At 43.5% G+C, this 26,755-nt stretch overlaps 1 protein-coding gene and 1 non-coding gene across 3 annotated transcripts in view; one reads left to right on the forward strand and one right to left on the reverse strand.

Moving 5' to 3' along the window:
• DTD1 (D-aminoacyl-tRNA deacylase 1) overlaps positions 1–26,755 on the forward strand; it is a 171,549-nt gene that overhangs the window by 16,472 nt on the left and 128,322 nt on the right. The window contains exons 4-5 of one of the 2 annotated variants that reach the window (XM_019017432.4): positions 18,099–18,205; positions 20,351–22,544. In XM_019017432.4, the coding sequence (XP_018872977.3) occupies positions 18,099–18,205; positions 20,351–20,515 (272 nt within the window). In that variant the 3' untranslated portion in view covers positions 20,516–22,544. Of the gene's footprint in view, positions 1–18,098; positions 18,206–20,350; positions 22,545–26,755 lie in introns of those variants that run through there. The other variant, XM_004061864.5, reaches the window with a different exon arrangement.
• On the reverse strand, positions 1,209–1,329 carry LOC115931786 (U6atac minor spliceosomal RNA). Its single transcript, XR_004068239.1, has one exon. It is a non-coding gene; the product is annotated as a U6atac minor spliceosomal RNA (small nuclear RNA).

Raw genomic sequence — 26,755 nt, forward strand, 5'->3', positions numbered from 1 at the left:
GTCTGGTCATGGATGTCTCCAGTGGTTTTTCCTACCCTATGTCCACTGGGATCCTCCAAAGTGGTTTGCTGCAAACATGTTTCTTCACAGAATGAGTAATTAAGTCCTCTGAGTAATTATTTTTCTTTTCTGAGACAAAGATTAGATGCTGCCAGCATTGTTCTTCTCTGCTTGCAGGTGTTTGTGGAATCATTCCATTTCTGAGTAATCTCAGATGAGTTTTAGAATGCTCTAAAGTCCCTTGAAACATAGATGAAAGCAAGGAATATCAGAAAAGCATAAGTGAAGGCATTTTAAATGGGTGAACATTTATAGTTGTTAAGGAATGTTTGAATGAAAGGAAAACTGCTTTCGTCTACGTTTTTAAAGAGGATAGTTTATTATTATTGGGTGTTTGTATTCCTAAAAACATCTTTTATTTATTTATTTCTTTTTGACAGAGAGGGTCTTGCTATGTTACTTAGGCTGGGCTTGAACTCCTGGGCTCAAGTGATCCTTTCTCCTCAGCCTCCCAAGCTGGGACTACAGACGGTGTGCTACCACACCTGGCATACTTCTTGAAATAATTTATATTTTATCTAGGTAATTATATGAAGTGTCTGGGGCAATCATAAATAATTTTATAATGGATCAGAATTTAAGCTCATGGTGTATAATACATCTGATCATTTTGATGAAAAATTGACGTAAATTATACACAGTTTTTTTTAAAGGATTTTAATATTACAATTTAATGCATTTTAGAAAAGCAAATGTAAAATGACTTGGGCTTAAAAAACCAGAATTTATGGCTGGATATGGTGGCTCTTGCCTGTAATCTCAGCACTTTGGGAGGCCAAGACGGGTGGATTGCTTGAGCCCAGGAGTTTAAGACCAGCCTGGGCAATATGACAAAATCTCGTCTCTACAAAAAATGCAAAAAAATTAGCCACACATGGGGTTGTGTGCCTCTAGTCCCAGTTATTCAGGAGGCTGAGGTGGGAGGATCGCTTTCACACAGGAGATTGAGGCTGCAGTGAGCTGAGATGGTGCCGCTGCACTCCAGCCTGGGTGACAGAGCGAGACCCTGTCTCAAAACAAAACAAAAAACACCAGAATATACAATTCTGTGAATAGTCAGAGACAAATCATAGAACTATTTTGATTACAAGTGCAAAGTAATTTTAATGTTGGTTATAGATTTACTTTCTTATTCCCCTAATAAGAGTAAAAAATCATGGTTAGATGCTACGAAGTAGGTGGCAATGCCTTAACCTTATGCGTGTTGTCAGGCCCAAGGGCCCCTTCCATCCTTGTCAAGGGCTAACCTTTTCTCCTTTCATACAGCATATACAGACAGTTTTAATCAAAATTTATTTCCAAATGTTTTGAACTTCCAGAAGTCCTACAATTATATCAACAGTGTGTCACATTTTCTTTTGGCCTTGTCTCTTTTACAGCCTCCAATGAAACAAAATTCATAGAGCACGCATTACACATTTGCTGTCTTTGGTTAATTTTGAGAATTTGGCTTCCAGCTCCAGTATGAAAGGCTCTGTGAGCCCAAGGGATGTTGGAATGCAGATGAAATGCTAAATACATTTTCCTTATTTTAGGATTTTTAAGACCACTTCTGCAACTTTAAAACGTAAAGTTTAATTAGATTTAACATTTTTTCACTCCCTTCTCCTTTCCTAAGTGAAATTTTATTTTACATTTATATTTGATTTGTTTCTCTTATTTGTTGTTAGTGACAGAGAGAAGATCGTTGTCCCCTTTGTTCCTTCTCTGTGTTCCTCACATCCCTGCCAGCACCCATGTGGTTAGGGACATTTCCTCATCTGCCGCAGCTCTTCCCACATGGTCCCTGCTGTGATGCATGTGCCCACAGCAGGCCGGCTCTGTGTTTTATGTGTTTCCTGTTGTTTTATGGCCCGCTTGGTAATATAACCCCAAGCTCTTTCACTTGTTCTGTATACAGTGGAACCCTGGAGGGGAAGCTAGTTATGGTTTGGTCCTCACACATGTTTTTTTAAATTATTATTATTGTTATTATTTTTGAGACGGAGTCTTGCTCTGTCACCCAGGCTAGAGTGCAGTGGCGCGATGTCAGCTCACTGTAACCTCCGCCTCCCAGATTCAAGTGATTCTCATGCCTCAGCCTCCCGAGTAGCTGGGATTACAGGCGCCCACCACCGTGCCCGGCTAATTAATTTTTGTGTTTTTAGTAGAGACAGGGTTTCACCATCTTGGCCAGGCTGGTCTTGACCTCCTGACCTTGTGATCCACCTGCCTCAGCCTCCCAAAGTGCTGGGATTACAGGGGTGAGCCACCGCGCCCGGCCCACACATGTTTATTATTATTGTTAGTTAATAACATGCCAAAATACCTCTGTTGAGGACTTGTTATATTCCAGGCCCTGTGCAAAGCAAACACTCTTTCATTCTTTATCTCGTTGAATACTCACAACAATTCTAAGAGGTGAGTATGAGGATTACTGCCATTCTGTAGGTGAGGTGCAGCACGGTAACCTATGGAAGGTCACTCAGCACGTAAGTGGCAGAGCCTGGAATCAAACCAGCAGCTGTCTCTAGAACCTGAACTTCACTGATATCTTTGCTTCACTGTAAAATTCACATCTTCTTGGCTTGTTGGCCTTTTCTGTTATCTTTCTTTTTTTTTATTTTGCGACAGAGTCTCACTCTGTCACCCAGGCTGGAGTGCATTGGTGCAATCTGGGCTCACTGCAACCTCCTCCTCCCAGGTTCAAGCGATTCTCCTGCCTCAGCCTCCTAAGTAGCTGGAACTATAGGCGCCTGCCACCACACCTGGCTAATTTTTGTATTTTTAGTAGAGGCAGGGTTTCACCATGTTGGCCAGGTTGGTCTGGAACTCCTGACCTCAAGTGATCTGCACACTTCCGCCTCCCAAAGTGCTGGGATTACTGGTGTGAGCCACTGCGCCTGGCCCTTTTCTGTTATTTTTCTGTATTTATTGAGTCTACTGGGACTTTCCTGCCTTCTCCGTCATGATCAAGGAAATCAGCGGAGGGGTTTTTGGGCCTCATTTGGGCCTAGGAAGGGGAGCAGTGTGCCCTGAGGCCAGAGTGTCCTTCCTCTCTGAGCAGGATGTTCATCCAGGATTTTAGTCCTGTTTCTGCTGGGGGAGATGTTATTGGTTCCATTCAAGTCAGTTTTGTAACATCCATCAATAAGACACTTTATCTGTCAGCCCTTGTGCTAGGCTCTGGGTATACAGTGCCGAGTAAGAGTGATGCAGTTCCTGCCCTAAAGGAGCTCACAGTCTAGAGAAGAGAGATACTAAACTAGTGTGGCTGTTTCTGCCACAGCGTGGTAACATTCCTCAGAAACCTCCTGCTCTGCGAAACTGCTGCTAAAACTCTCAGGGCTTATGGGAAAAATGGAGTTAATAGCAGAACACCAAAGTCCTGTGGCTGGGTTGGAAGGCAGTAGGCACTTGTTTTTTATTTTCATAAGATACTTTTAGGGGCTTCTGCTGCCAGTGCTGAGGGCTTTTCTGCTGAAGGCTGTCGTTTTATTCCCACTAGTCTGGCTCTCCTTGTCTGAGAAAACCCACCTCTGCCGAGATACAGCCTCTGTGGTATACGCACTTTCATTTACCAGTTGTATATGAGCGATTCTCCTTTCAGAAACAAGTGTCATCAGAACCTTCTGAGGTGACTGGTGTGATGCATGCTTTGAGGGAGTGTTAGGGATGAATAACAGGGTTAGTTGCTAAGGTGGTGGCTGCACATGTGCTTGGGCATGATTTTGTCTGAGCTGTGTTTAGGTCATTTGTTGATTCTTCTTGACTCATCAAACCAATACCCATGTAGAGTGTTGTTGATCTTTATGCTTGTATGTGGGTATATACTGTTGTCCCTCGTTAAATATTGACTGGCCACTAGGGTGCATGCTATTTAAATTGGAAACACCCCCACTGTTTTTCTTTTATATTTTACATAAAGTGTAAAAGACTGGAGACAGTTTCGCCATGTTGCCCAGGCTGGTCTCAAACTCCTGGGCTCAAGTGGTCTGCCCGCCTTGGCCTCCCAAAGTGCTGGGATACAGGTGTGAGCCACTGCACCCAGCCTATTTTTCTTTTAAAAACTCTCTGAGCCTCTTCTTCTATTGTAATGACCTGGGGCACTGGACAGACCAGCCTCAGAGCAGAGATCAGGTTTTCCCAGCATGCTCCTGATCAAGCACTGAGCATCCCACATCCCTAGAAACACCTAAGTCCTGGGCAAACTAGGATGGCTGGCCACCCTAAGAAGCAGCCCTGTGGCAGTGCAGTTCTCGGGAAAACTTGGGCCAGGTGATATCCTGAATGCATTGTGTAAAAATGCACTCCTCTTTGCATAGGAGACAAGGTAGGGCTAGGATGAACACTGGGGCAGGAGGATTAGCTGTCTGCTTCGGCTGGAGAAATGACAGAGTTCATGGCCAGGTCCCCAGTAAAGCCGCTGGAGTACCCAGCTCTAGGCAGGTGTGTGACTGGCCTGAGCAGGTTCAAGAGGTTCAGGGACAGACTTGGATGGAGGAGTGGAAGAGAGACCACATTGCTGAAAAACACTGTTGGCAATCTGGCAACTTGGTCATCTGGTGCACTGGCTGACTTCTGTGTTTGTTAGCGGCAAAGACAGCCGGGAGAGATATTTAAGCTGAGATGAGAAGGATGAGAGAAGCTGCAGGCTGTAGTATCAGGAAGGGTTTTTTGTGTGGGCCCATTTAGAGGCACTTCCTGTGTCCCAGCAAGCTCCCTAGGCTTGCACACATTTTCCCTTCTCCCTCCCTCTCTCCCTTCCTCCTTCCCTTCCTCCTGCTCACTCTTTCTTCCACTCTCCTTCGATCCCTTCCTTCCTTCCTTTCTTCCTTCTAAAATGGCCGCAGTGTACCCTCTTCCCCTTTCTGCTCTCCTCCCCCTACTCCTCCCCACTTCTCATCCTTGGCCTCCCCATGTTGCTGGGCTCCTCCCAACCTGGTGGTCTCAGGGCAGTTGGCTTCATAACATGGTGCTGGCTTCCTCCACAGTGAGCATTGCAAGAGCAGGCGTTCCAAGATGGGAATAGATGTGCTGATCCCTTCAGATGAGGCCTGGAAAGTGGCACAGCCTCACTTCTGTCATATAATGTTGGTCAAAGCAGTCTCACAGCCTACCCCGATTCAAGGGGAGGGGATACAGTCCCACGCTGTAATGACAGGAGTGTCAAAGAGTTTGCAGCCATTTCTAGTCTTCCACAGCTCGTAAGCCTGCTGCTCTCAAAGGGTGGAACTTTCCTCATTTTATGGCTGTTTCTCGAATCATTGCTTTAGGGGAAAAACTCTAGTGAATAGTCCTGTCATATTTTCCCCTCTACTGAGAATGAGCTAAACGATGAGGGTGCATTATTGGGTCCCCAGACCGAGTAGGCACAGGAAACTGGGTCACTTGTATCCTCGACAGCCCTTCAGGGATCTCCAGCCTTCGCATGAATGCTGAAGGCCCCATTTGGCAGGAGGCATTGAACGCTGTCCAAGTTGAGTGTTAAGCATGCATTGCTTTTATAGTTAGAAAAAAAAAAGTTATACCAAAATGGAATAGTGGAGAAGGGCAACCTTTGCTCTCAAGCTTCTAGTTCCAGCTCTGAGGCATTTGTAATGGGCTCAGGGAAACATTCACTAGTCAGCTTTGTTGAGCAAATCAGAAGCTGCTACAGTATTCAAAAGGATTACCTGTATATTCTCTGCTGGGTCTGATTTGTTGTGGGCATCTAAGAGCTAGAGAAATGTGGACAGACACGTCAGGAGGGCAGCAGTTTATGACCGCTTCTGCTCTGTGTGCTCCATGGGACGTCCATGATGCCCGTGCCTCTCCTGCTTCATAATGCAAAGAGAAAGTGCCAGGAGCTGGAAGACCACATCTAAGTTTTTGTTTTGTGCTTAGTACTTGATTTCTGTGGATTTGTTTAATTTTCTACTCTGTTTACTATTTAAAGCATTTTAACAGCATGAGTGAACTTTCAGTGGAAGCCTGTTCTATATACTTTGGCAAAGACTGTGATGCCAAAGGCATTATTTTTCTTGTAAATTTAGGAAATTATAATGTGGGATCGTGTCTTCATTGTTAATGAATGGCAGGGTTGGCAAACTGTGATACAGGCTGTTGCTCTTGTGTAAAAGTTTGACACAGATGTCCAACTGATTTTGGCCAAATACGTTTATATTTTCTCTCATTCTTTCCTTTTCTTTCGTTCTCTTCATTAATTTGATTACTGACTTCATTATTTATTCCTGCATGTCTCTTTTTTGGTCTTACATGTAAATCATCTTCACAGCTACAATGTAGCATCCCTCTTCCCAAATGGCAAACTATATCTACTTTCGTTATTAAACCCTGTCTTTTCGTGATTTCATTGATTTGCTTAGTTGATTGTCTATTGTGAACAGCAACCTGATCTTGCCAGTTCTCCCTTCCCCTACCTAAAATAACCATGGCCACCCTAAAAGAAATGTCAGCCACCACAGTGGCTCACACCTATAATCCCAGCACTTTGGGAGGTTGAAGCAGGAGAATCATTTCAGCCCAGGAGTTCTAGACCAGCCTGGGCAACATAGCAAGACCCCATCTCTTAAAAAAAAAAGAAAAAAAGAAAAAATTAGCTGAGTGTGATGGTGCACGCCTATAGTCCCAGCTAATTGAGAGGCTGAGGCAGGAGGATTGCTTGGGCCCAGGAGTTCAAGGCAGCAGCAAGCTATGATCACGCCACTGCACTCTAGCCCGGGTGATAGAGTAAGACCCTGTCTCTAAAAAAATTTTTTTAAAAAAGCAGTGTCAGTGGTATGGTGGGGTTTTGCACTCCTGCACTAATGGCAGCATGCCTTATGCACAGTGGGTGCTTTGTGATTTTGTTCAATGAATGCCTCTGGGTCTCAGGAGATGAGGACTGGTCCATTTTGGTGGCTTTGCCATCCTTTCTATTCTTTCCATTCTCTCTGGGCTCTTTCTCCCTCCTGTCCTTATTCTCCTTCCTCACTTTTATCTCATTTCCTGAATTTCCTCCGTACTTCTGGCCATGAATTGCAGGATCAGCTCTTTCTCCTTAGCCGAGAGTCTATGATACAATTCAATTGGAAGAAATAAAGATAATTTTTAAAAGAAGATACAGGCATAGGTAGAAAGAAACTTCTGTTCAGTGTTGTTACAATCCAAGTAAGTAAGGTGACTTGGGATGAAAGGAAGAGTCTGAATCATTCAGCAGGAGGAATGGGAAGAGTTCAAAACCTTACTGATTCAGGGACTACAAATTCAGAAAATAATTATATATAATATATATAATATTAGATATATAATTTTTAATAATGTGTATATATAATATAATGTATATACATATACACACACATATATATTTGTGACCATATATATGAGGGTTTACTTCTGGACTTACAGTTCTAGTTCATTGTTCTATGTTTCTGTACTTACACAGTACCATACTGTTTTGATTACTGTAACTTTGTAGTAAGTTTTGAAATTGGGAGGTGTGAGTCCTCTAACTTTATTCTTCTAATTAATGATTGAATAGGTAGTAGGATGAGGTAGTTCAAACATCAAAATGATATGAAAAGGTCTAAATTGGAAAGGTTTGCTCTCATTCATGTCTCTGTCCAGCCTGTTTTTCTTGCTCTCTAGAGGTAATTACTTTTATTATTTTTTTCTATCCATCTATCCATTTGCAAATGTGAGCAAATATGAATTTTTAAAAATATTCCCCTTTCTATACAAAAGGTATGACGTGATGTACTGTTTTATATCTTGGCTTTAAAAAAAAATTCACAGTGTGTCCTAGAGATTCTTTTCATACCAGTTCATAGAGACTTCTTTCTTTTTTTTTCTCTTCTATTCTGAACAAATTAAATCTCTCTTTTTAAACTGCTGTGTACTGTTCTGTGGCAGGACCATAGCCTGGCTTATTTAATAGATCTTGTATTGTTGGACTCCTGGATTATTTCTAATTTTTGTCTCTTAAAAACAACAGTGACATAATGAATACATTTGTACATATGCCACTTCATATGCAGTCGGGAGATACCTGTTGGAGAAATTCTCAGAAATGGGATAGATGGTGCCAGATGGCTGTTTGTAGGCACCGCACCTTTCTGCAGTGTGAGACTACCATATTTCTCCTAGCTCTGTTGGCAGAGTGTATTTTGAACTTCTAGAATTTCGCCCATCTGATAGATATCCCATTGTAGTTTTAATGCACAGAGTGTGGTTGGACATTTTTTCAGATGTTTGACTGACTTATTTCCTTTTCTCTTAACTGTTTATGTGCTTTGTCCTTTTTTTGTTTTTGTTTTTTTGTTTTTTTTTTTGAGACAGAGTCTGGCTCTTCGTCACCCAGGCTGGAGTGTAGTGGCATCATGATCATGGGTCACTGCAGCCTCAACCTCCCAGGCTAAAGCAATCCTCCTACCTCAGCCTCCTGAGTAGCTGGGGCCACAGGCATGTACTACCATGCCCAGCTAATATAGATATAAAAATTATATATATGAACACATCTATAATGCATATTAATACATATATAATACAAAAATTATATATAGATACATATATGTGTGTATATATGTATATGTATATATAAGTATACACATATATGTGCATATATACATAATTTTATATACATACACACACACACATATATATACTTTTTTTTTTTTTGAGATGGAGTTTTGCTCTTGTTGCCCAGGCTGGAATGTAATGGCGTCATCTTGGCTCACTGCAACCTCCACTTCCCTGGTTCAAGCAATTCTCCTGCCTCAGCCTCCCGAGTAGCTGGGATTACAGGCACCTGCCACCATGCCCAACTAATTTTTGTATTTTTAGTAGAGATGGGGTTTCACCATGTTGGCCAGGCTCATCTTGAACTCTTAATCTCAGGTACTCCTCCTGCTTTGGCCTTCCAAAGTGCTGGGTTCACAGGCGTGAGTCACTGTGCCTGGCTATTTTTATATTTTGTAGAAACAGGGTCTCACTATGTTGCCCAGGCTGGTCTCAAGTTCCTAGGCTCAAGCCGTCTTCCCACCTTAGCCTCCCAAAGTGCTGGGATTACAGGCATGAGCTACCTCCCCTGGCCTGTTCATTTTTTCTGTCAAGTTATTTGTCAGGTTCTTTATTTCTGTGAGTGCTTTATACATGCTATGAGTTGCAGCTATCTTTCTCTATTTTGTCATTTGCCCCTTGACCTTGCTTAAGGGACTGTTTGCTGGGTAGACAATTTTGATCCCTAAGCAGTAGATTGTCAATTTTTTGAAATGTCTGCTGGCTTTTGAATCAAGTTTTCTATGACTCATATGACATTTTCTACTCCAAAATTACAAAGAAATTTGGCTATTTTTGCCTCTCCTCCTTTTTTTGTTTTTAATTTTTTTTTGGAGACGGAGTCTCACTCTGTTGTCCAGGCTGGAATGCAGTGGCACAATCTCGGCTCACTGCAACCTCCGCCTCCTGGGTTCACACGATTCTCCTGCCTCAGCCTCCCGAGTAGCTAGGACTACAGGTGCACACCACCACGCCTGGCTAATTCTTTGTATTTTAGTAGAGACAGGGTTTCACTGTGTTGCCCAGGCTGGTCTTGAACTCCTGAGCTCAGGCTATCTGCCCGCCTCGGCCTCCCAAAGTGCTGGGATTACAGGGGTGAGCCACCGCACCTGGCCTCCTCTCCTGCTTTTATGCTTTCATTTTTTACTTTGAAATCTTTTGTCTGTTTGTAGTTTATCCCATATAAATGTAAAGCATGGATTGAACACTTATCTTTTTCTTCAGGTATTTACTAAATGGCTTCCCAAAACTATTTATTTAAAAAGCAACCTTTAGCTTTACTAATTGAGTTTCTGGCTTTATCTTCTAGTAAATTCTTGTATGTATTTATGAACTTTTAAATTTTATTTATTATTTTTAGTTTTTAATTTTAATTTTTAAAAACTTCCATTCACTGAAAAAATTTCGTTTCTATCCATTCTTTTTGTCTGTCTGTCTTATCTGTATTTATGCTGAAGACACACTGTTTTAGTTATTGAGGATTTTTACTATGCTTTCCTACCAGGTAAGGTGAATTTCTCCCACATTGTCCTTTAGAGTTTTTCCTAGCTCTTCTTAAATGTTTATTTTTTCATATGAATTTTTAAATCAGCTTATATACTTCCAGAAAGTAATCATGTTATTTTTACCTGGAGTGTGTTAAAGTTATGAATTCATTAATCCTCTGGGTCCCTGTATTGGACACATTAAGTTTGGCTGCCTGTTTACATATCCCCACTTGGGTATCTAAGAGACCCCCAAACTCAATGGGTCTAACCCTGACCTCTTAATTTCACTTCCTAACCCCAACCCATGCCACTGTGGGCTTACCTATCTCAGTTGGTGGCAACGCCAGCCTTCTAGTGGCTTAGGCAAAAAACCTCTCAACTGAACCAACTAAATTAATGCTGGATGGAATATATTTCTTTAACTCTTTTGTATTTTATTTATTTTTATTTTTAAAAATTTTCCTACAGCTTTCATAGGCTGACTTTCTTTTTGTCTTTTTTTTATTTTTTTGAGATAGGGTCTCATTCTGTCACGCAGGCTGGAATACAGTGGCATGATCATAGCTCACTGCAGCCTTGAGCTCCTGGGCTCAAGCAATCCTCCTGCCTTAGTCTCCAAGTACCTGAGACTATGGGCAAGTGGCACCATACTTAATTTAAAGAAATTTTTTTAAAGAGGTAGAATATTGCTGTGTTGCCCAGGCTGGTCTGGAACTCCTGGGTTCAAGTGATCCTCCTGCCTCTCAGGCTCCCAAATACCTGGAACTATAGGTGCATGCCGCCATGCCTGGCTGTTAACTTTTTATTTTGAAATAATTTAGGCTTACAGAAAAGTTTGACAAATAATAAGATTCATCCAACTTCTTTTGATAACGTTTTACATAGTACGGTTATCAAAATGAGGAAATTAACACTGATAACATACTATTGACTAAACTACAGACCTTATTTGAATTTTGCCAGTTGTCCCACTAATATCCTTTTTCTGGTCCAGGATTCAATCCAGAATTCCAAACCGCATTTGGTTGTTGCAGCTCCTTAGTCTCTCCCAGTATGTGGTGATTACCTTGTCTTTCCTTGTTTTTCATGACGTTGCCATTTTTGAAGAGTCACTCATTTTGTCAGTTTGTAGAATGTCCCGCATTTTGTGTCCGCCTGATGTCTTCTCATGATTAAAGTTAGGCATTTTTGGCAGGAACACTACAAAAGTGATCTTGTACCCTTCTCAGTGCACCGTGTTGGGGCATATGATGTCGACATGTCTCATTATTTGCCAGATTTTTCTCTGTCAAGTTACTGTTTCCCACTTTGTAATTGGTCTGTGTTTTGTGTGGAGATAATTTGAGACTATGCAAATATCCTGTTACTCAGCCTACTCCCACTCACTAATTTTAGCCTCCATCCTTGGTCTTTGCCTGTAACAGTTATTACTGAAGTACTTGCTTAATCAATCCATCTTTTTTTTTGAAATAAGTTTATTCCATATATATATTTGCATTAGAAGTGTAAAAATAAATTAGGACTTTAATAAAAATCTTATGTATTTTTAAGAATGGTTATATTCTTAAATGATCTGTGTATGTTAAAATGGCTTCGTGAATCTCATTATCTTGGTTAGCATTCAATTACTAGATCCAGAACATCTTGGCTAATATATTTACTTTTTAAAAAAAATTTTTTGGGCCAGGCGTGGTGGCTCACGCCTGTAATCCCAGCACTTTGGGAGGCCAAGGCAGGCGGATCACAAGGTCAGGAGATCGAGACTATCCTGGCTAACATGGTGAAACCCTGTCTCTACTAAAAATACAAAAAATTAGCCGGGCATGGTGGTGGGCGCCTGTAGTCCCAGCTACTCGGGAGGCTGAGGCAGGAGAATGGCGTGAACCCGGGAGGCGGAGGTTGCAGTGAGCGGAGATTGTGCCACTGCACTCCAGCCTGTGTGACAGAGCGAGACTCTGTCTCAAAAAAAAAAAAATTTTATTTTACTTTAAGTTCTGGGATACATGTGCAGAACGTGCAGATTTGTTACATAGGTATACATGTGCCATGGTGTTTGCTGCACCTATCAACCTGCCATCTAGGCTTTAAGCCCTGCACGCATTAGGTATTTGCCCTAATGCTCTCCCTCCCCTTGCCCCCGACCCCCTGAAAGGCCCTGGTGTTTGATGTTCCCCTCCCTGTGTCCATGTGTTCTCATTGTTCAACTCCCACTTATGACATCTTTTTAAATACATTGATTTACTTCTTAGGGGGTGAGGAAGATAATTCAGGGTGCCTAAGTTACCTGACTGCAGGAAAAAGAGGTCTCTACATAGTCTTCTTAAAGAAGCGGGTTTCTAGCCAAATTAAGAATTTCATTTTTAAACAGGAAGAGAATTTCATTTTCTCCAGTCTTTTCCACTAAGTGTTAACCTGGTAAATGCATTTCCTAATCATGAGCCATGCTGATTAAACCTTCCCTGGCCACTGCATAGTGTTCTTCTAATAAATGCCTGCAAGAAATTTCCCAAGTGTTGTTAGTGTAGAATTTTTGCATCTGTATTCAAAGGAGAAATTTGTCTATGCTTTAAAAAAAATTCCTGTCTAATTTTAGTGTAAGGATGATACTGGCCTTGCAGAATAGACTAGAAAGCTTTACATCTTTTCCCGTGGTCTGGACCAATTTAAATCACATAGGAGTTACTGTTTAATAGAACTTGTTAGTGATCTCTTTGGGCCGGCTTCCTTGGCTGTTGCCAAGGAAGTTTCCCAATATCCCTCAAGTTCCTCTGGGCAGTACACTTTACCTGTCCTCTCCTTCACAGCTGGATTTTCCAACTTATTAGAAGACAATTTTATAGATTTTTTTTTTTTTTTTCTGAGATGGAGTCTTGCTCTGTCGCCAGGCTGGAGTGCAGTGGCACGATCTCGGCTCATTGCGACCTCCGCCTCCTGGGTTCAAGCGATTCTTCTGCCTCAGTCTCCTGAGTAGCTGGGAGTACAGGCGTATGCCACCACGCCCAGCTAATTTTTTGTATTTTTAGTAGAGATGGGGTTTCACTGTTTTAGCCAGGATGGTCTCGATCTCCCGACCTTGTGATCCGCCCGCCTCAGCCTCTCAAAGTGCTGGGATTACAGGCATGAACCGCTGTGCCTAGCAATTTTATAGATTTTTAAAATTATTTTGAAAGATCTCTATATCTAGAGTCACATTAATTTTCTCATGTCGTTTGGTTGTATTTTCCTCCTTTTTTTCTTAATCAGCGTTTTTAGTTTTTTTTGTATTTCATTGTTTTGCTTTAATCTTCTTCACTCTTTTCACTTCATCTTCTTCACTTTAATGAGTGTGTGATTTATTTGGTTTCTTTTCCTGGTTTCTTATTTCATTCGGGTTTAGTCTTATTTTCTAATAATTTGGTTTTAGCCTTATTTTCTAATAAATGCACTTATGGGGTGAAACTTCAGAGTTTGGCATGGCTTCTCCTCCCCACATCTGCTCTATCAGCAAATCCTGTTTGCCTCACCTGGGACATGCACACGGAAGCTGAGAGCAGAACGCCGCTTCTGCACCCACCCTGGCGCAGGCCGTCTGCATCTTTCATCTGAATTTTTGTGACAGCCTATTAATGGGCCTCCTGCCTCCAGCTGGGTCTCCTTTCAGGACATACCCAACACAGCAGCCTGAGTGAGCCACTTCCCCCATGTGTTCTATGGTATTATAATAACATACTTTTAAGTTAGGAAAACTTACAGGGATCACTTTGTCTTACTTCTCAACAGTACTTACAAGAAGAACTATATGTGTGTGTGTGTGTGTGTGTGTGTGTGTGTAGAGACAGAAAAAGAGCATGCACAATAGAGGGCATGCTACTCCAGGGACTATGGCTCTTGTCATGGGAGTGACAGGAACTGATGGAAGGTGGTTCTGAGCAGAGGCTCACTCTGGCCATGGGGGTGCCCTGTCAGGGAAGGAAGCCTCACCAACTCAGACCAGTCTACCTTGGAGCCTATGTTAGGCTGCTCCTGCTGTCTTTTGTCCTTGGAGGCTCTGAACTGGGTCAGAACCCTGCCATGAAGACCTTCCAAGGCCACTCTGCTCCCAAGGTGAAGACTTATTCCCTAGGCTGTTTCCCAAGCCGTGTCCAGCCACAATGCCCAGCCCAGCACACCAGAGCTCCTGCAGTGAGGTTAAGTGACAATATACTGCAATAGTAAAATACATAAGAAACTCATAATAAAGTGCCAGCAACATGGAAATGCACTGGATTTGAATGCAGACCCTATCCCATTATCACAGTCCCAGGGAGAAATTACAGGCCAAGATTAATTCTGTAACATAATCAAATCCAAAAGCTTTGAAGACCGAAGGAAATAAGATATGAAATCATATCCCATGACCTCATGAGCTCAGAAGCCACCTCCCCTGCTGTTCTTTGTGGAAGGGTGGCCATGCTCGATTGAGTCTGGGTTCATGCAGCAGCCTTGTCCAAACTGTGTCTGAGATGTGTCATACAGGTGTCCTTGTAGGTCCTTTGGGGGCCTCAAACACTGCATCATCCCCACACAGGCTTCCTTGAGCCTCAGTAGACAACCATACAGCCTTCAACCCTACAGAGTTATCCCAGGCAGAGTGATGTCAAGGACCCCAGCAGGGCCCAGAGATGTCTGAGCAAAGTTTGATAATCAGGGAGCTCCTTGCCTTGGATCTCCTGTTACGCAAGAAGGCTACCTTAATTGCCTTGAATTTATGACCTCAGGATGTAGGCATAGTTGGGAATTTAACTTCCCAGCTAAAGGTAAACTTTGGTCCTAGACATTTACCGTCATAATGTTTGTTTTTTCTCATGGCTTTGACACTCTTTGGTTTGGAATTGAGGGTGGCCCTGTTAGTGAAAGGTGCCCTCACTTTTCCATAGTTAGGTATTTTGGGTCCTCCAATCCTTCTTGCTACAAAGTTCCAGGCTTGAGACACTTGTTTCCAAGAAATGAATCTGTTGTAGACACCACCCTCAGATGTAGACACCACCTCTGCGCTGTTGCAGAGCCAAGCGGAGAACCCTGATAAGGGGAGCCCAAAGCCTGGGAAGAAGCCACAAGAGCCCCAGGTCTGCCTTTCCAGTTCCCTCCATGGCCCTGAGTGTGGCATGCAGTCAGACCTAGGCCTAGCCCTCAAACTGTGGGAAAATCAGCTGCCAGGGCCTGAAGGGCCTGTAATGCACCCATTTGCTGACAAAACAGTTATTTTCACCACCAAGTCACTTAGGACATGTCATTCCTAGAGCTACTGGTCTTTGCCTAAGGCCCCAGAGCCCTTGCCTCAGCTTTCCAGGCACCTTTGAGCCAGGCGTCTGCTGCTGTGTTGTCCCAGTGGTGGTTCACTGGCACTGGCCCAGCCTCTGGGGCACTGGGGATGCCAAGGAACACTCCTGTCTCTGTAGAAGCAGCCCTGTACTTGAGGTCAGAACCACCATGGATGCTAGCGGCTTCCAGAGTCATACTCCCAAAGGCTCTAGGCACAATCCTGCACATCCAGATCAAACTCCTCTAGCAGGCAGTGGCTCCAGCCTGGCCCCAGGCTTATTTTGAACCCCTCAATGCCACTGATTTGCTTAATTTCTTGAGATCCCAGCCTGTAACCCACTGTTGGGGTTTCCATCAGTAACGGCCTCTTGCCTGCTCAGGTTCTGAACAGATTGAAAGTAGAATGAAGAAGGAAGCCTGTGGGGTGAGAATGCCTCCTTGGTGGCAGATAACTGCCTTTAGGGGATGTGCTTAGATGGGCTGACCTGAGGCTCAGTGTCTAGTGCCCATGTCCCATACTGGTCCCCAAAGGTTGGCTGAGGTCCAGCCCATTCATGGCCACACAGGGCCAGCTCTGGAGAGCAGCGAATGTGGGCTTGCTCCCAGCCAGGCCAAGAAGCACTGGTACATGCCTTTTGTTCTCCCCATTTTTCTTTCAGAGTATACTTTTTTGGCATAATATTTTTCTGTCCCATCCCTGCAATTTGCGCATATACTACCATGGACAGTGGTAGGCATGACAATAGTAATAATAGTGACTATGATTTCCTGTACACTCACTGTGCTGGGCTGTGTACTAACCTATGTGCACCTTTGTAACCATCCCAGGACAACTGTCCTGTTGCACCAGAACAAACTGGGGCCCGGAGAGGTGGTGTGAGCCTTCTTGGCTGGTGGCTAAAGTCAGTGAAGCATTGTCCAGAGGGGCATGGACACCAGTTTTTGTAGCTACACAGAGAATCTGCAGGGAGGCACTCTGGTTTACAGCTGTTAGGGCCTTGAAAAGTTCTGCTGGAGATGAGTTCATGGGTGGTTAGGCTCCAGCTGAGAGCTTTCCTGCTTTAAACATGCAGCATAAGCGTGTCTAACATGTGCTTAACCTGCAGCTCTGGGTAGAAAGAACGCTGGGACTTAATATTTAAGAACAATTTGATTATATCACCATAGGAGCCCAGATGTCATTTTATAGATATGCTTTTGTGTGTGTGTGTGTGTGTTTTTTTTTAAAATGTGTTTATTTTCTCTGGCTAGTATAATTCTTTTTGGGCGCTTTACCCTTTGATCTGGACTGGAAAAAAATGTTACCATTTTAAGATCTCTTAAAACATGTCTTTGGATTTATCATCTGTACGGATGGAAATTCACATAATAGTTCTATTCTTAACTGAAGAAAAACAGGAAAAGAAAATAAATTTCTCACTACTTGGAATGATAAACCAGGTGAAGCATATGCTGTATATCCTGGCAACAGAAATTCAAGGTCGGAAATAATTCCTGTCCTCTTGAGCCTGCCTTCAGCCTCCCTGAGGAGTGCAGTGACTGAAATTTTCTACTAATTGTAGCCATAATTTTAGCATGCAATTAAACACATGATTTCCTTCCCAGCTGATGTCTTTTTAGTTAGTCTGACATGGATGAGACAAAAGCTCTGTTGATTTGAACGGCCACTTTAATCTGATAGGAGGTCACAGAAAGTCATCATTATTTGAGCACCTTTGGCTATCCAGTAGGATCTAGGTTAATCTTGCTTATAAACATGGCCAACAGCTTGGGTACTTCTAATACAATTTCCAATGCTGCTGTCTGTGGGCCAAAGAAAGCTGTCTGTTGGCATGCCCATTTTGCTGAGTCCTTCTGAAGTTAGGGACCCACTGGTAGGAAAGACTCAGAGAAGGAATTTGTGAGGTTGTGGTGGCAGGAACAGAGACTCATGGAGGTCACCCAGGTTGCAGAAGGACCTCAGGGTGTGAGGCCTGCCTGTGCCGCAGTAGCCCAAAAGCAGTGCCTTCCATGGAGGGAGATGGAGGGCTTCACTGCATACAGTGCAAACATGGCCTTCCAGAATGCTCTGTGTTTGCCTTCCCACCATGTACAGTCCCGGTAACCCACATTCTTTCCCACCCTTGGTGTTACCAGACCTTTTATTTCTTGCCAAATCTGTTGGGCACGCAGCAGCATCTGTGCTACTTAATCCTGCATTTCCATCCCTCTTACAGGGCTGGCCAACTTTTCCTGTGTTGAGTGGCCGATCCTCCTCCCAGTCAACCTCCTTCTCCCACTGTGACCCGGGTTTTGGATCACGCTGATCTAGGTGTGTGATATGGTTTGGCTGTGCCCCCACCCAAATCTCATCTTGAATTGTAACTCTCACAATTTGTATGTTTTGTGGGAGGAACCTGGTAGGAGGTAATTGAATCATGGGGGCGGGTCTTTCCTGTGCTGTTCTCGTGATAGTGAATAAGTCTCATGAGATCTGATGGTTTTAAAAACGGGAGTTTCCCTGCACAAGCTCTCTCTCTTTTTGCCTACTGCCATCCATGTAAGATCTGATTTGCTTCTCCTTGCCTTCCGCCATGATTGTGAGGCCTTCCCAGCCATGAGGAACTGTGAGTCCGTTAAACCTCTTTCTTTTGTAAGTTTCCCAGTATTGAGTATGTCTTTATTAGCAGTGTGAAAATGAACTAATACAGTGTGCTTTTGGATGGAGTAATCTGGTGTCTCCATCTTTGGTAACTGTTTGGATTGCTTTTTCAGATGGCAAGTTTGGGGCCTACATGCAGGTGCACATTCAGAATGATGGGCCTGTGACCATAGAGCTGGAATCGCCAGCTCCCGGCACTGCTACCTCTGACCCAAAGCAGGTAAGCCTGGAGTCTGGTGCGTGGCTCCGTCCGTTGGGTGCCTGTAACATCTCTTTAGTCCCTGGAACAGTCCTCGGTCTGAGGAAATACATCATTGTTGCAACCTTGTATTTATTTTAATGCCTGCCTTCCCAAGAGTGCATGTTTACGGTGCACTCCTGAGTACTGTGGCTGGTGGGTACAGCACTTCTCCCTTGCCTCCTCCTGCCTTTGAATTCCAGAGGACATGTCCTGTGCAGAGCCAGGTTCTTCCCCTGGGCTTCCCTTCCCTTGGCCAGGTGCCATGGCGCCCACCTGCCCCTTGGTGGCAGCAGAACAATGGCCCTGGATTGGCCGGTTCACCCATTCCGAATGGTTACCTGAATTGGGTTTGGTCCCAGGTGTGGGTAGATGTGCCCCCCAAGGTTTGCTGTAAATCTCCATTTTTCTAAAGCAGTGTCTGACCTGGATTTGCTGCCAATTTGTAAGCTTTCATGAAATAAAAGTTAATTAAAATAGAGAAAGGAAATGTGTAATAGTCCTTGGAACCCGCGTGGTCTCATAGATGCTTAGCATACTTGTAAAGGCTTAATTAACACACTGACTGGATAGAGACATGTAGGGCCTGGCAGGCAGAGGAAGAAGGACTGAGCAAACATTTCCGTTCTTCCTTCCCGGTCTCCCTCCCTTGCTAGGATGCTGTGATGGCCAGTGATGCGGCAGTAAGGGGACAGCATGATAGAAACGTGAAGCTGGGCAACCTGTTCAAAGCCAGATTTTTTTTTTTTTTTTTTTTTTTGAGATGCAGTCTCGCTCTTGTTGCCCAGGCTGGAGCACAATGGCGCCATCTTGGCTCACTGCAACCTCCGCCTCCTGGGTTCAAGCAATTCTCCTGCCTCAGCCTCTCGAATAGCTGGGATTACAGGCGCCCACCACCATACCCTGCTAATTTTGTATTTTTAGTAGAGACGGGGTTTCTCCATGTTGGTCAGTCTGGTCTCAAACTCCTGACCTCAGGTGATCTGCCTGCCACGGCCAACCAAAGTGCTGGGATTACAGGTGTGAGCCACTGTGCCCGGCCTTTTTTTTTTTTTTTTTTTTTTTTTGAGACAGGGTCTTGCTCTGTCACCCAGGCTGGAGTGCAGTGGTGCGATCATGGCTCACTCCAGCCTCGACCTCCCAGGCTCAAGTGATCCTCCTACCTCAGCCTCCTGAGTAGCTGGGACTACAGGCATACGCTACCATGCTGGGCTAATTTTTGAATTTGTGTAGAGAGGGAGTTTTACCATGTTGCCCAGGGTGGTCTTGAACTCCTGGGCTCAACTGATCCACCTAGGGCCTCAGCCTCCCAAAGTGCTGAGATTACAGGCAAGAGTCACCATGCCTGGCCAAAGCCAGATTTTTAAAGTGGAACATAATCTTTCTTTTTTGTTTCTGTATTAGTTTATTCTCATACTGCTATAAAGAAATACCTGAGATGGGGTAATTTATTAAAAAAAGAGGTTTAATTGGCTTACAGTTCTGCAGGCTGTGCAGGAAGGATGGCTGCAGAGGCCTCAGGAAACTTACAATCATGGTGGAAGGTGAAGGGGAAGCAGGCACATCTTCACATGGCCAGAGCAGAAATAAGAGAAAGCAGGGGGAGGTACTACACATTTTTAAACAACCAGATCTCATGAGAACTCACTGTCACGAGAACAGCAAGGGGGAAGTCTACCTCCATGATCCAGTCACCTCCCACCAGGCCCCTCCTCCAATGCTGGGGATTCCAATTCAATGTGAGATTTGGGTGGGGACACAAATCCAAACCATAGCAGTTTCTGACTGTATTGAGGAACATGTCTGATGTAGTAGGCTAGACTTCAGTGGTAGTAACTGAGGGTCTTGGAATGACTGATGACATTAAAAAAAATCACAAATGAAAAGTCCACATGAAAATGTAAGCTTTTTATTGTGAAATAATTTGAGACTTACAGAAAAGTTGAAAAAACAGAGTTTCCATATACTTTTTTACCCAACTGCCTCTAATTTCAATGTCTACATAACCATAGTACAATGACCAAGACTTTGAAATTAATGTTGATATAGTACTATTATATTAACTATATTACAAACCTTATTTGAAGTTCACTAGGTTTTTCGTTTGTTTGTTTGTTTGTTTTTCAGACGGATTCTCGCTCTGTCTCCCAGGCTGGAGTGCAGTGGCGTGATCTCTGTTCATTGCAAGCTCCACCTCCCGGGTTCATGCCATTCTTCTGCCTAAGCCTCCCAAGTAGCTGGGACTATAGGCACGTGCCACCATGCCCGGCTAATTTTTTTGTATTTTTTTAGTAGAGACAGGGTTTTACCATGTTAGCCAGGATGGTCTCGATCTCCTGCCCTCGTGATCCACCTGCCTCGGCCTCCCAAAGTGCTGGGATTACAGGTGTGAACCACTGCGCCCAGCCAAAGTTCACTAGGTTTTTAAAATGTCTTTTTTCTGCTCCGGGATAATGCAGGATTCCACACGGCATTTAGTTGTCATTTCTGCTTAGTCTTCTCCAATCTGTGACAGTTCCTCAGCCTTTCCTTGTCTTTTGTGACATTGATACTTTTCAAGAGTACTAGTCTACTATTTTGTAGAATGTTTCTCACTTTGGGTTTTCTATGATTATATTGAGGTAATGCATGTTGACAGGAATAGGAAATAGCACAAAAGTGATCTTGTGCCCTTCATAGTGCATCCTACCAGGAGGTATGTGGTATTGATTTGTCTTGTTACCGGTGATACCAGCCTTATTACTTGGTTCAGGTGAAGTCTACCAGATACCTCCATGTTAGATGAAGTGCTAACCTCTTTCCCCTTGTCTGTCCTCTGGCTCATTCACAGCAGACAACTCTCAGCTTTGCAGGGAAAGAAGCCAGCAGATGGTGTTGACTCTGCTTCTCTATCCCCCTTCTGCCACCGTGGTAGCAGAGCTACCCTTTCCTGGGCTGAGGCCAGCCTCTCCCTGGGGCCAGGACCAGGTACATAATTTGAGAGGCCCAGTGTAAAATGAAAATGTGGGGCCCCTTGTTCAAAAAATATTACAAATTTCAAGATGGTGACATAGAGCATAAAACGAAAGGTGGGGCCCCTCTGAAGATGGGGCCTGTGTGACTGCTCGGCTGTGGGTCTAGACCGACCTGGACTTTGGAGCCCTTCCCTTCCACCTCCTCAGCAGCTTCCTGGAAGCCTCTGTCCTCTTGTTGGGTCTGTCTGCCTCTCACAGTCATCCATCTTATCCCATTGGGTTTTAAATATGCCCAAATGTCTCCAATTGAGAAATGCTTCCATTTCCTCCCTTCTGCTCTGCCTCAGTGTCCTTGGGTCTGTAAAGGTCCTCACCGAGGGCCCCAGTGACCTCACATTGCTTTATTTCATGCCCATTTTTCAGAACCCCTTTCTTGCCACTGCTGCCCACTTTTGCCCCTGGAAATGGCTGGAGCCTTGTTTCCCAGGACGTCATTCTCTCTGGGTTTACATCTTGCCTCTGGCTACTCCCTCCGGTTTTATTTGATCATTATTCCATAGTTTTTATTTATTATTCTGCTTTAACTCTATTTGGAGAAAAATTTTAGTCTTTTTTTCATTCTAAATATTTTTCTGGAAATGGTAGAATAGTACATTTTGCCTTTAGAATCTTCACCTTTCTTTCAACCAGTACCCTCTTCTTGTTTAGGTCAAAGGGTACAAAGATGCAGTTATTTTGGGTGAGTAAGTCTCAAGATCTAATGTACACCACAAGGAGTGCAGTATCATATTGTGCACTGGGAGCAGATTTAGGAATTCTCAGCACACACAGAAGAAAGGACGGTAACTGTGTGAGATGCTGGACATGTAATTTACTTGACTGTAGTAATCACTTCACTATGTGTATGTAGATCGGAGCATCATGCTGTACACCTTATACAATAAATCCCTCTCCCCAAATCAAAAAATCCTCAAGTAGGCGTTTTTTAAACTTCTAACGAGCCATGTTAACTTATAAGGATTAAAAAAGACTTTTAGTTATTTCTGAATCCTTTAGGAGTTTTCTCTTCAAATACACAAATTGTCTTGCATCAACTTCATTTACATGGACCAGTTTCCTGACCCCCAGAAGCTTCAGACCCTGGACATTGCACTGCGCTCTGCCCCTAGCTCTCCAGTAGGTGGCGGCGGGTAGGCGCGGAAGCGGCCTGTGTTAGGTTGGTGCTGGCCTGTGCCTGGGGCCTCTCTCTGCCTTTTCTTCTCAATTAGAAGGAGTTTCCTCATGGAGCAAATAGCTAATTTGCTTGCTTTTGTGTTGATAGGAGGAGCACAGCCAAATTCTTTTTACTGATAGATAAACACGTGTTTCTATCAATTAAGCTTTTAATTCTCAGTGTTTTATTTTTCCATTATATTCCAATCAGTAATGAAAACTGCTACAATTACATTAAAGAAAAATGGTTCTTTTGGCAAATTTTAAAGTTATAGAAAAATGATTCTTTTAGCAGGTTCTTTTAAAATATAAATAAGTTCTTTAAACTATCTGAACAAATGGACGATGTGTGCGTGTATATGGATGTATATGTGTGCATGGGTATGTGTGCATATGTGTATGTGTGTGTGTATATGTGATGTGTGTGCCCATGTGCATGTGCATGTGGGTATGTGTGCATGCATTTGTGTATGTATGTAAGCACCAAGTGTTGTTTTGGTATTTGATGGTGTGCTAGGCACTGTGAGGAAGAGAAGGAACTGCTGCTGCCCAGCCAGCCGGGGATAGATTTTGGGCAACATAAACCTGAAAGGTTAATGACAGTGAAAGAGGTGGACAGCATAAGACAACTTAGGAAAGGTTACAAGACCATTCAGTTTGTGCTCCTCCTTAGAACTCTTCAGTGCCTTCCAAGTGCATTTTGCTGAAGCCTTGCATTCCTTGCTGTCATTTCCCAGGGCCTAAGTGACCAGGCGTCCGTGGCCCTCTCTTGCCTGCTCTGCAGCTGTCTTTCCCTCCATCTCTATGCTTCACCTACTGCATCTGCTGTTGCCTCCTCTCCCTTGCTGAGAAGAAGGTCAAGCTCTTTCCTACCTCGGAGCTCTTGTCTCAATTCCAGGGTCTCCCCCTCCTTCTCCAAGATTCTCTGACCCCCACAGTTCCCAGGAAGCCCCTTCAGCTACTCTACTCTGCCCTGTTGCTCTGATGGTGTATTTCACAGACTTCACACCATCTGCTATCATGGTCCACACCACTCATAAAACTCAAGCTCCCTGAGTGTTGTTCACTGCCCTGTCCAGGGAGGTGTGTGTGGGTGGGAGGGGTGGTGTTTGTTTAGCAGTGGTGCTCACAGCTGGTGGGCTGTGGTGTCTATGAATGTCCTGAGTTCAGAGAAGGCCATTGTCACTGCTGTTTTAATTTACCAGACATATTCCAGTAGAAGAGAAAAAAACTCTTCAATTTTTGCAATTTCCTTAACCTGTGCTATGGATTTAAGATGGTAAGGTGAAAGTCAATTGATTAATCAATTCATCAATGGGTTCCCAACAAAGAGACAGTCATGCCAGCCTTGTAAAGGCTTCTTTTTAAGCCCACTATGAGCTGACCATAGTCAGCAGCAGAACCAACTGACTGCTGTTTTGCCTGGTGCATTTTTTGCAGGAGAACATGATTCTGGTAGGAACATCCTGCTTATTATTGCGTAGTGCATGATTGCTGGTGCATGAGCTCTTCCATTGGTGGCTAGATATTGGGAGATTTTAACACCCTAGCCTGCCATTTCTATGATAGAAGCTTATTCTTGTCTTGTTTTAATCTTAAGTGCTCTTTCTCTGCGTAGGGCTTGTTTTCCTGAGCCTCACATAGATTGGGGGGCAGATGGAGGTTTTTCCTGGTGAGAAGGGCCATTGGTAATTGAAGGACTCTTCCCTGGGGCCTAGGGCCCACTTAGTTCATAGTGTTGCCATTAATTATTTACATTCTCATTTATTTAGTGCCATCAAAGCCCTCATTAAATTGAAATGCTGGAAGGAGCTAAAAAAATGAACTTTCAAATATACATGTTTGAGTTAACGGATGTGTTTATTGACAAATCACTGGGATGAGTTGGCTAGCGAAACACGGTGCCTTCAATTTTACGGAGCTATTAATTTTACGCTCCTCTGAGTATCACCGTTGCTCTGTCCATAATTTTCTCTGTATACTTGTCTTATCAGCAAGCATTAATCCCTGAGCCTGGACCTTGGAATGTCAAGATTGAGACATTCATGGCTTTTGTAGGATCTGAAAGAAATATGTAGGGTAAGGGGGTGTGGGGGAAAATAATTCCATTTGGTTTTATTTATTTATACTTCCAGTGACAGGGGCAGCCTTTTCATTACCTGCTGTGGAATGAAATGAAGGACACATGAGCACACAGGTGGCTTGCTTCTACCAGGTGGCCCCATCACAGGTGCACAGAGGGGAGCTCTCACTTGCTGCATATTTCAGTTTGGGGGACAAATCAAATGAGAAGTACTCTGAATATAAGGAAGAATTATGTTGTTGCTAATAACTTTGCATCTCTTCATGGAAGAACAGTTATTTAAATGTACTCCTTTTCACTCTGTTTTTAGGCTTGAATTCTAGATTCTAGCTCCCTAATTGTGGTTGGTTTCAGCTTCAGTGTTCACATGGCCTGAACCAAGCTCGAGTTGTTGACTTGCTGCAGGAGTATGTTTTAAAGTCTGGTTGCCAAGATGGTAGCCAGATCCTGTCAATTACTCCAGTAATATTAGTTCATTTTGTCATATTAATTTATTGAACAAACGCTGACTGAGAGTCCAGCTTTGTTTATGCTGAAGTATCACCAAAACAGAAGTGGGAACTCAGCAAAGCATCCTCATTACAGAGTTGTTGCTGTTGTGCAGTCTTTGTCAGTGACGCTGACTTCTGGGACCTAGGCTGCCACATGGAAGGCCTCCTACCAGGGCTAGGGCGCCACCTGGCCAGACCTCTCACCACACATGGAATCACCTGGATTTCTGATCCTTTCTGTCTGAACACCTGCTTTCCATGAATTATGAGATCAGCTCAACCCTCTGGGGAGTCAGTTGGGTGTAGAGATGGTGGGGCTCCTGACCTCACTCAGCCCAGCCCACTGCTCTGCACAGTCAGAATTTATCCTGAGTCCTTGTCAGTGCCTGGGGGAATGCCTGCCTATTGCATGAATATTTGGTATGAAAGGGTGGGAGCTTAGTAGATGTTTTTCTTCCTGGTGGAGAGCTGCAAGGGATCACTTTTATCACTTTAATTTGTTTCCAAATAGATGGTTGTCCTAAGTCAGCTCATAGTGGGCTTAAAAAGAAGCCTTTACAAGGCTGGCATGACTGTCTCTTTGTTGGGAACCCATTGATGAATTGATTAATCAATTGACTTTCACCTTACCATCTTAAATCCATAGCACAGGTTAAGGAAATTGCAAAAATTGAAGAGTTTTTTTCTCTTCTACTGGAATATGTCTGGTAAATTAAAAACTAGGATCTGTTTCTTTTCTACCATTGACACATAAGACATTTCTAATCTCCAACCGGAGCAAAACATCTGTTTTGCTTTAAACCAATCTCTCAGGACACTAATGGGGTAGTGCATTTAAGGTTTAAGGGCTTTATTTGTTTGTTCCTGTATATGTGTTTTGGGCAGATTCCTAGTTATTTTAATCTTATAATCTCATTTGTGTGTGTGTTAAAAAAACGAACTCCTTACCTTACTGACTTGACCTGCCAAAGATTAACAGCATCCTTTTTATTCTGAAGGGAGAGAGGTAGAGTTTTTCCTTCCATGGATTTATACATTGTGCATAGCAATAATTTAGTTAAACAGACTCAGTATTTTAATTGGGAATTCTTAGCTTGTTAAGTGATTTACCAGGAGCTTCACAGTCCCGGGTAATTGTAGAAAAATGTTCTGCCAGTCAGTGGTGTTTTGCAGAAAATCTTGCCGAAACATTTGCATTAGTAATGGAGAGAGAATGAAAGATCTGGAAGTGATAGAAATCTAAAAAATGCAGCTCTTGCTATACTTTTTTTAAAGGCATAGATAAAACCCTTATCTACACAGAGGTGTTTGCCAGCTTGCTGCAGTATAGGTGTAGTCTGTAATGACTGATGAGGTAGTTATCTTTTTTAATCTTAGTCTTTAAGAGAAGGTTAGGATGGGCCAGTGGGGTGTGAGTTGGATCAAGTAGACTCTTAGGGGCTCACAGACTGGCCTGAGCTTATCCCACAAGTTTTGTATGTGTGGATGTGTGCAAGTGCCTTTTGCTGGGAAAAAGGGGACCAGGACTTTTGTCACATTCTTTGGAGGTCCCAAGAAGTGAAGAGGCTGGTGGACTTGGGACTGTTGTGTGCAGAGATTACACATTCTTTCTCTATCAAAGTTATCCAGGGGTTGGTGGTAGTGTTCCTCAAACGGCAGACTGAGGACCACTGGCATCAAGCCACCCATGGTGCTTACTAAAATGCAGGGTCCTGGGCCCACCCAGGTTTTCTGAGCCAGAGTTCCTGGAGTGTCTGGATGAGGAAGGCAGAAGAGTAGCCCATTTATGTTT

This window comes from Gorilla gorilla, chromosome 21 (genome assembly GCF_029281585.2).
Source record: "Gorilla gorilla gorilla isolate KB3781 chromosome 21, NHGRI_mGorGor1-v2.1_pri, whole genome shotgun sequence".
Taxonomy (NCBI): domain Eukaryota; kingdom Metazoa; phylum Chordata; class Mammalia; order Primates; family Hominidae; genus Gorilla; species Gorilla gorilla.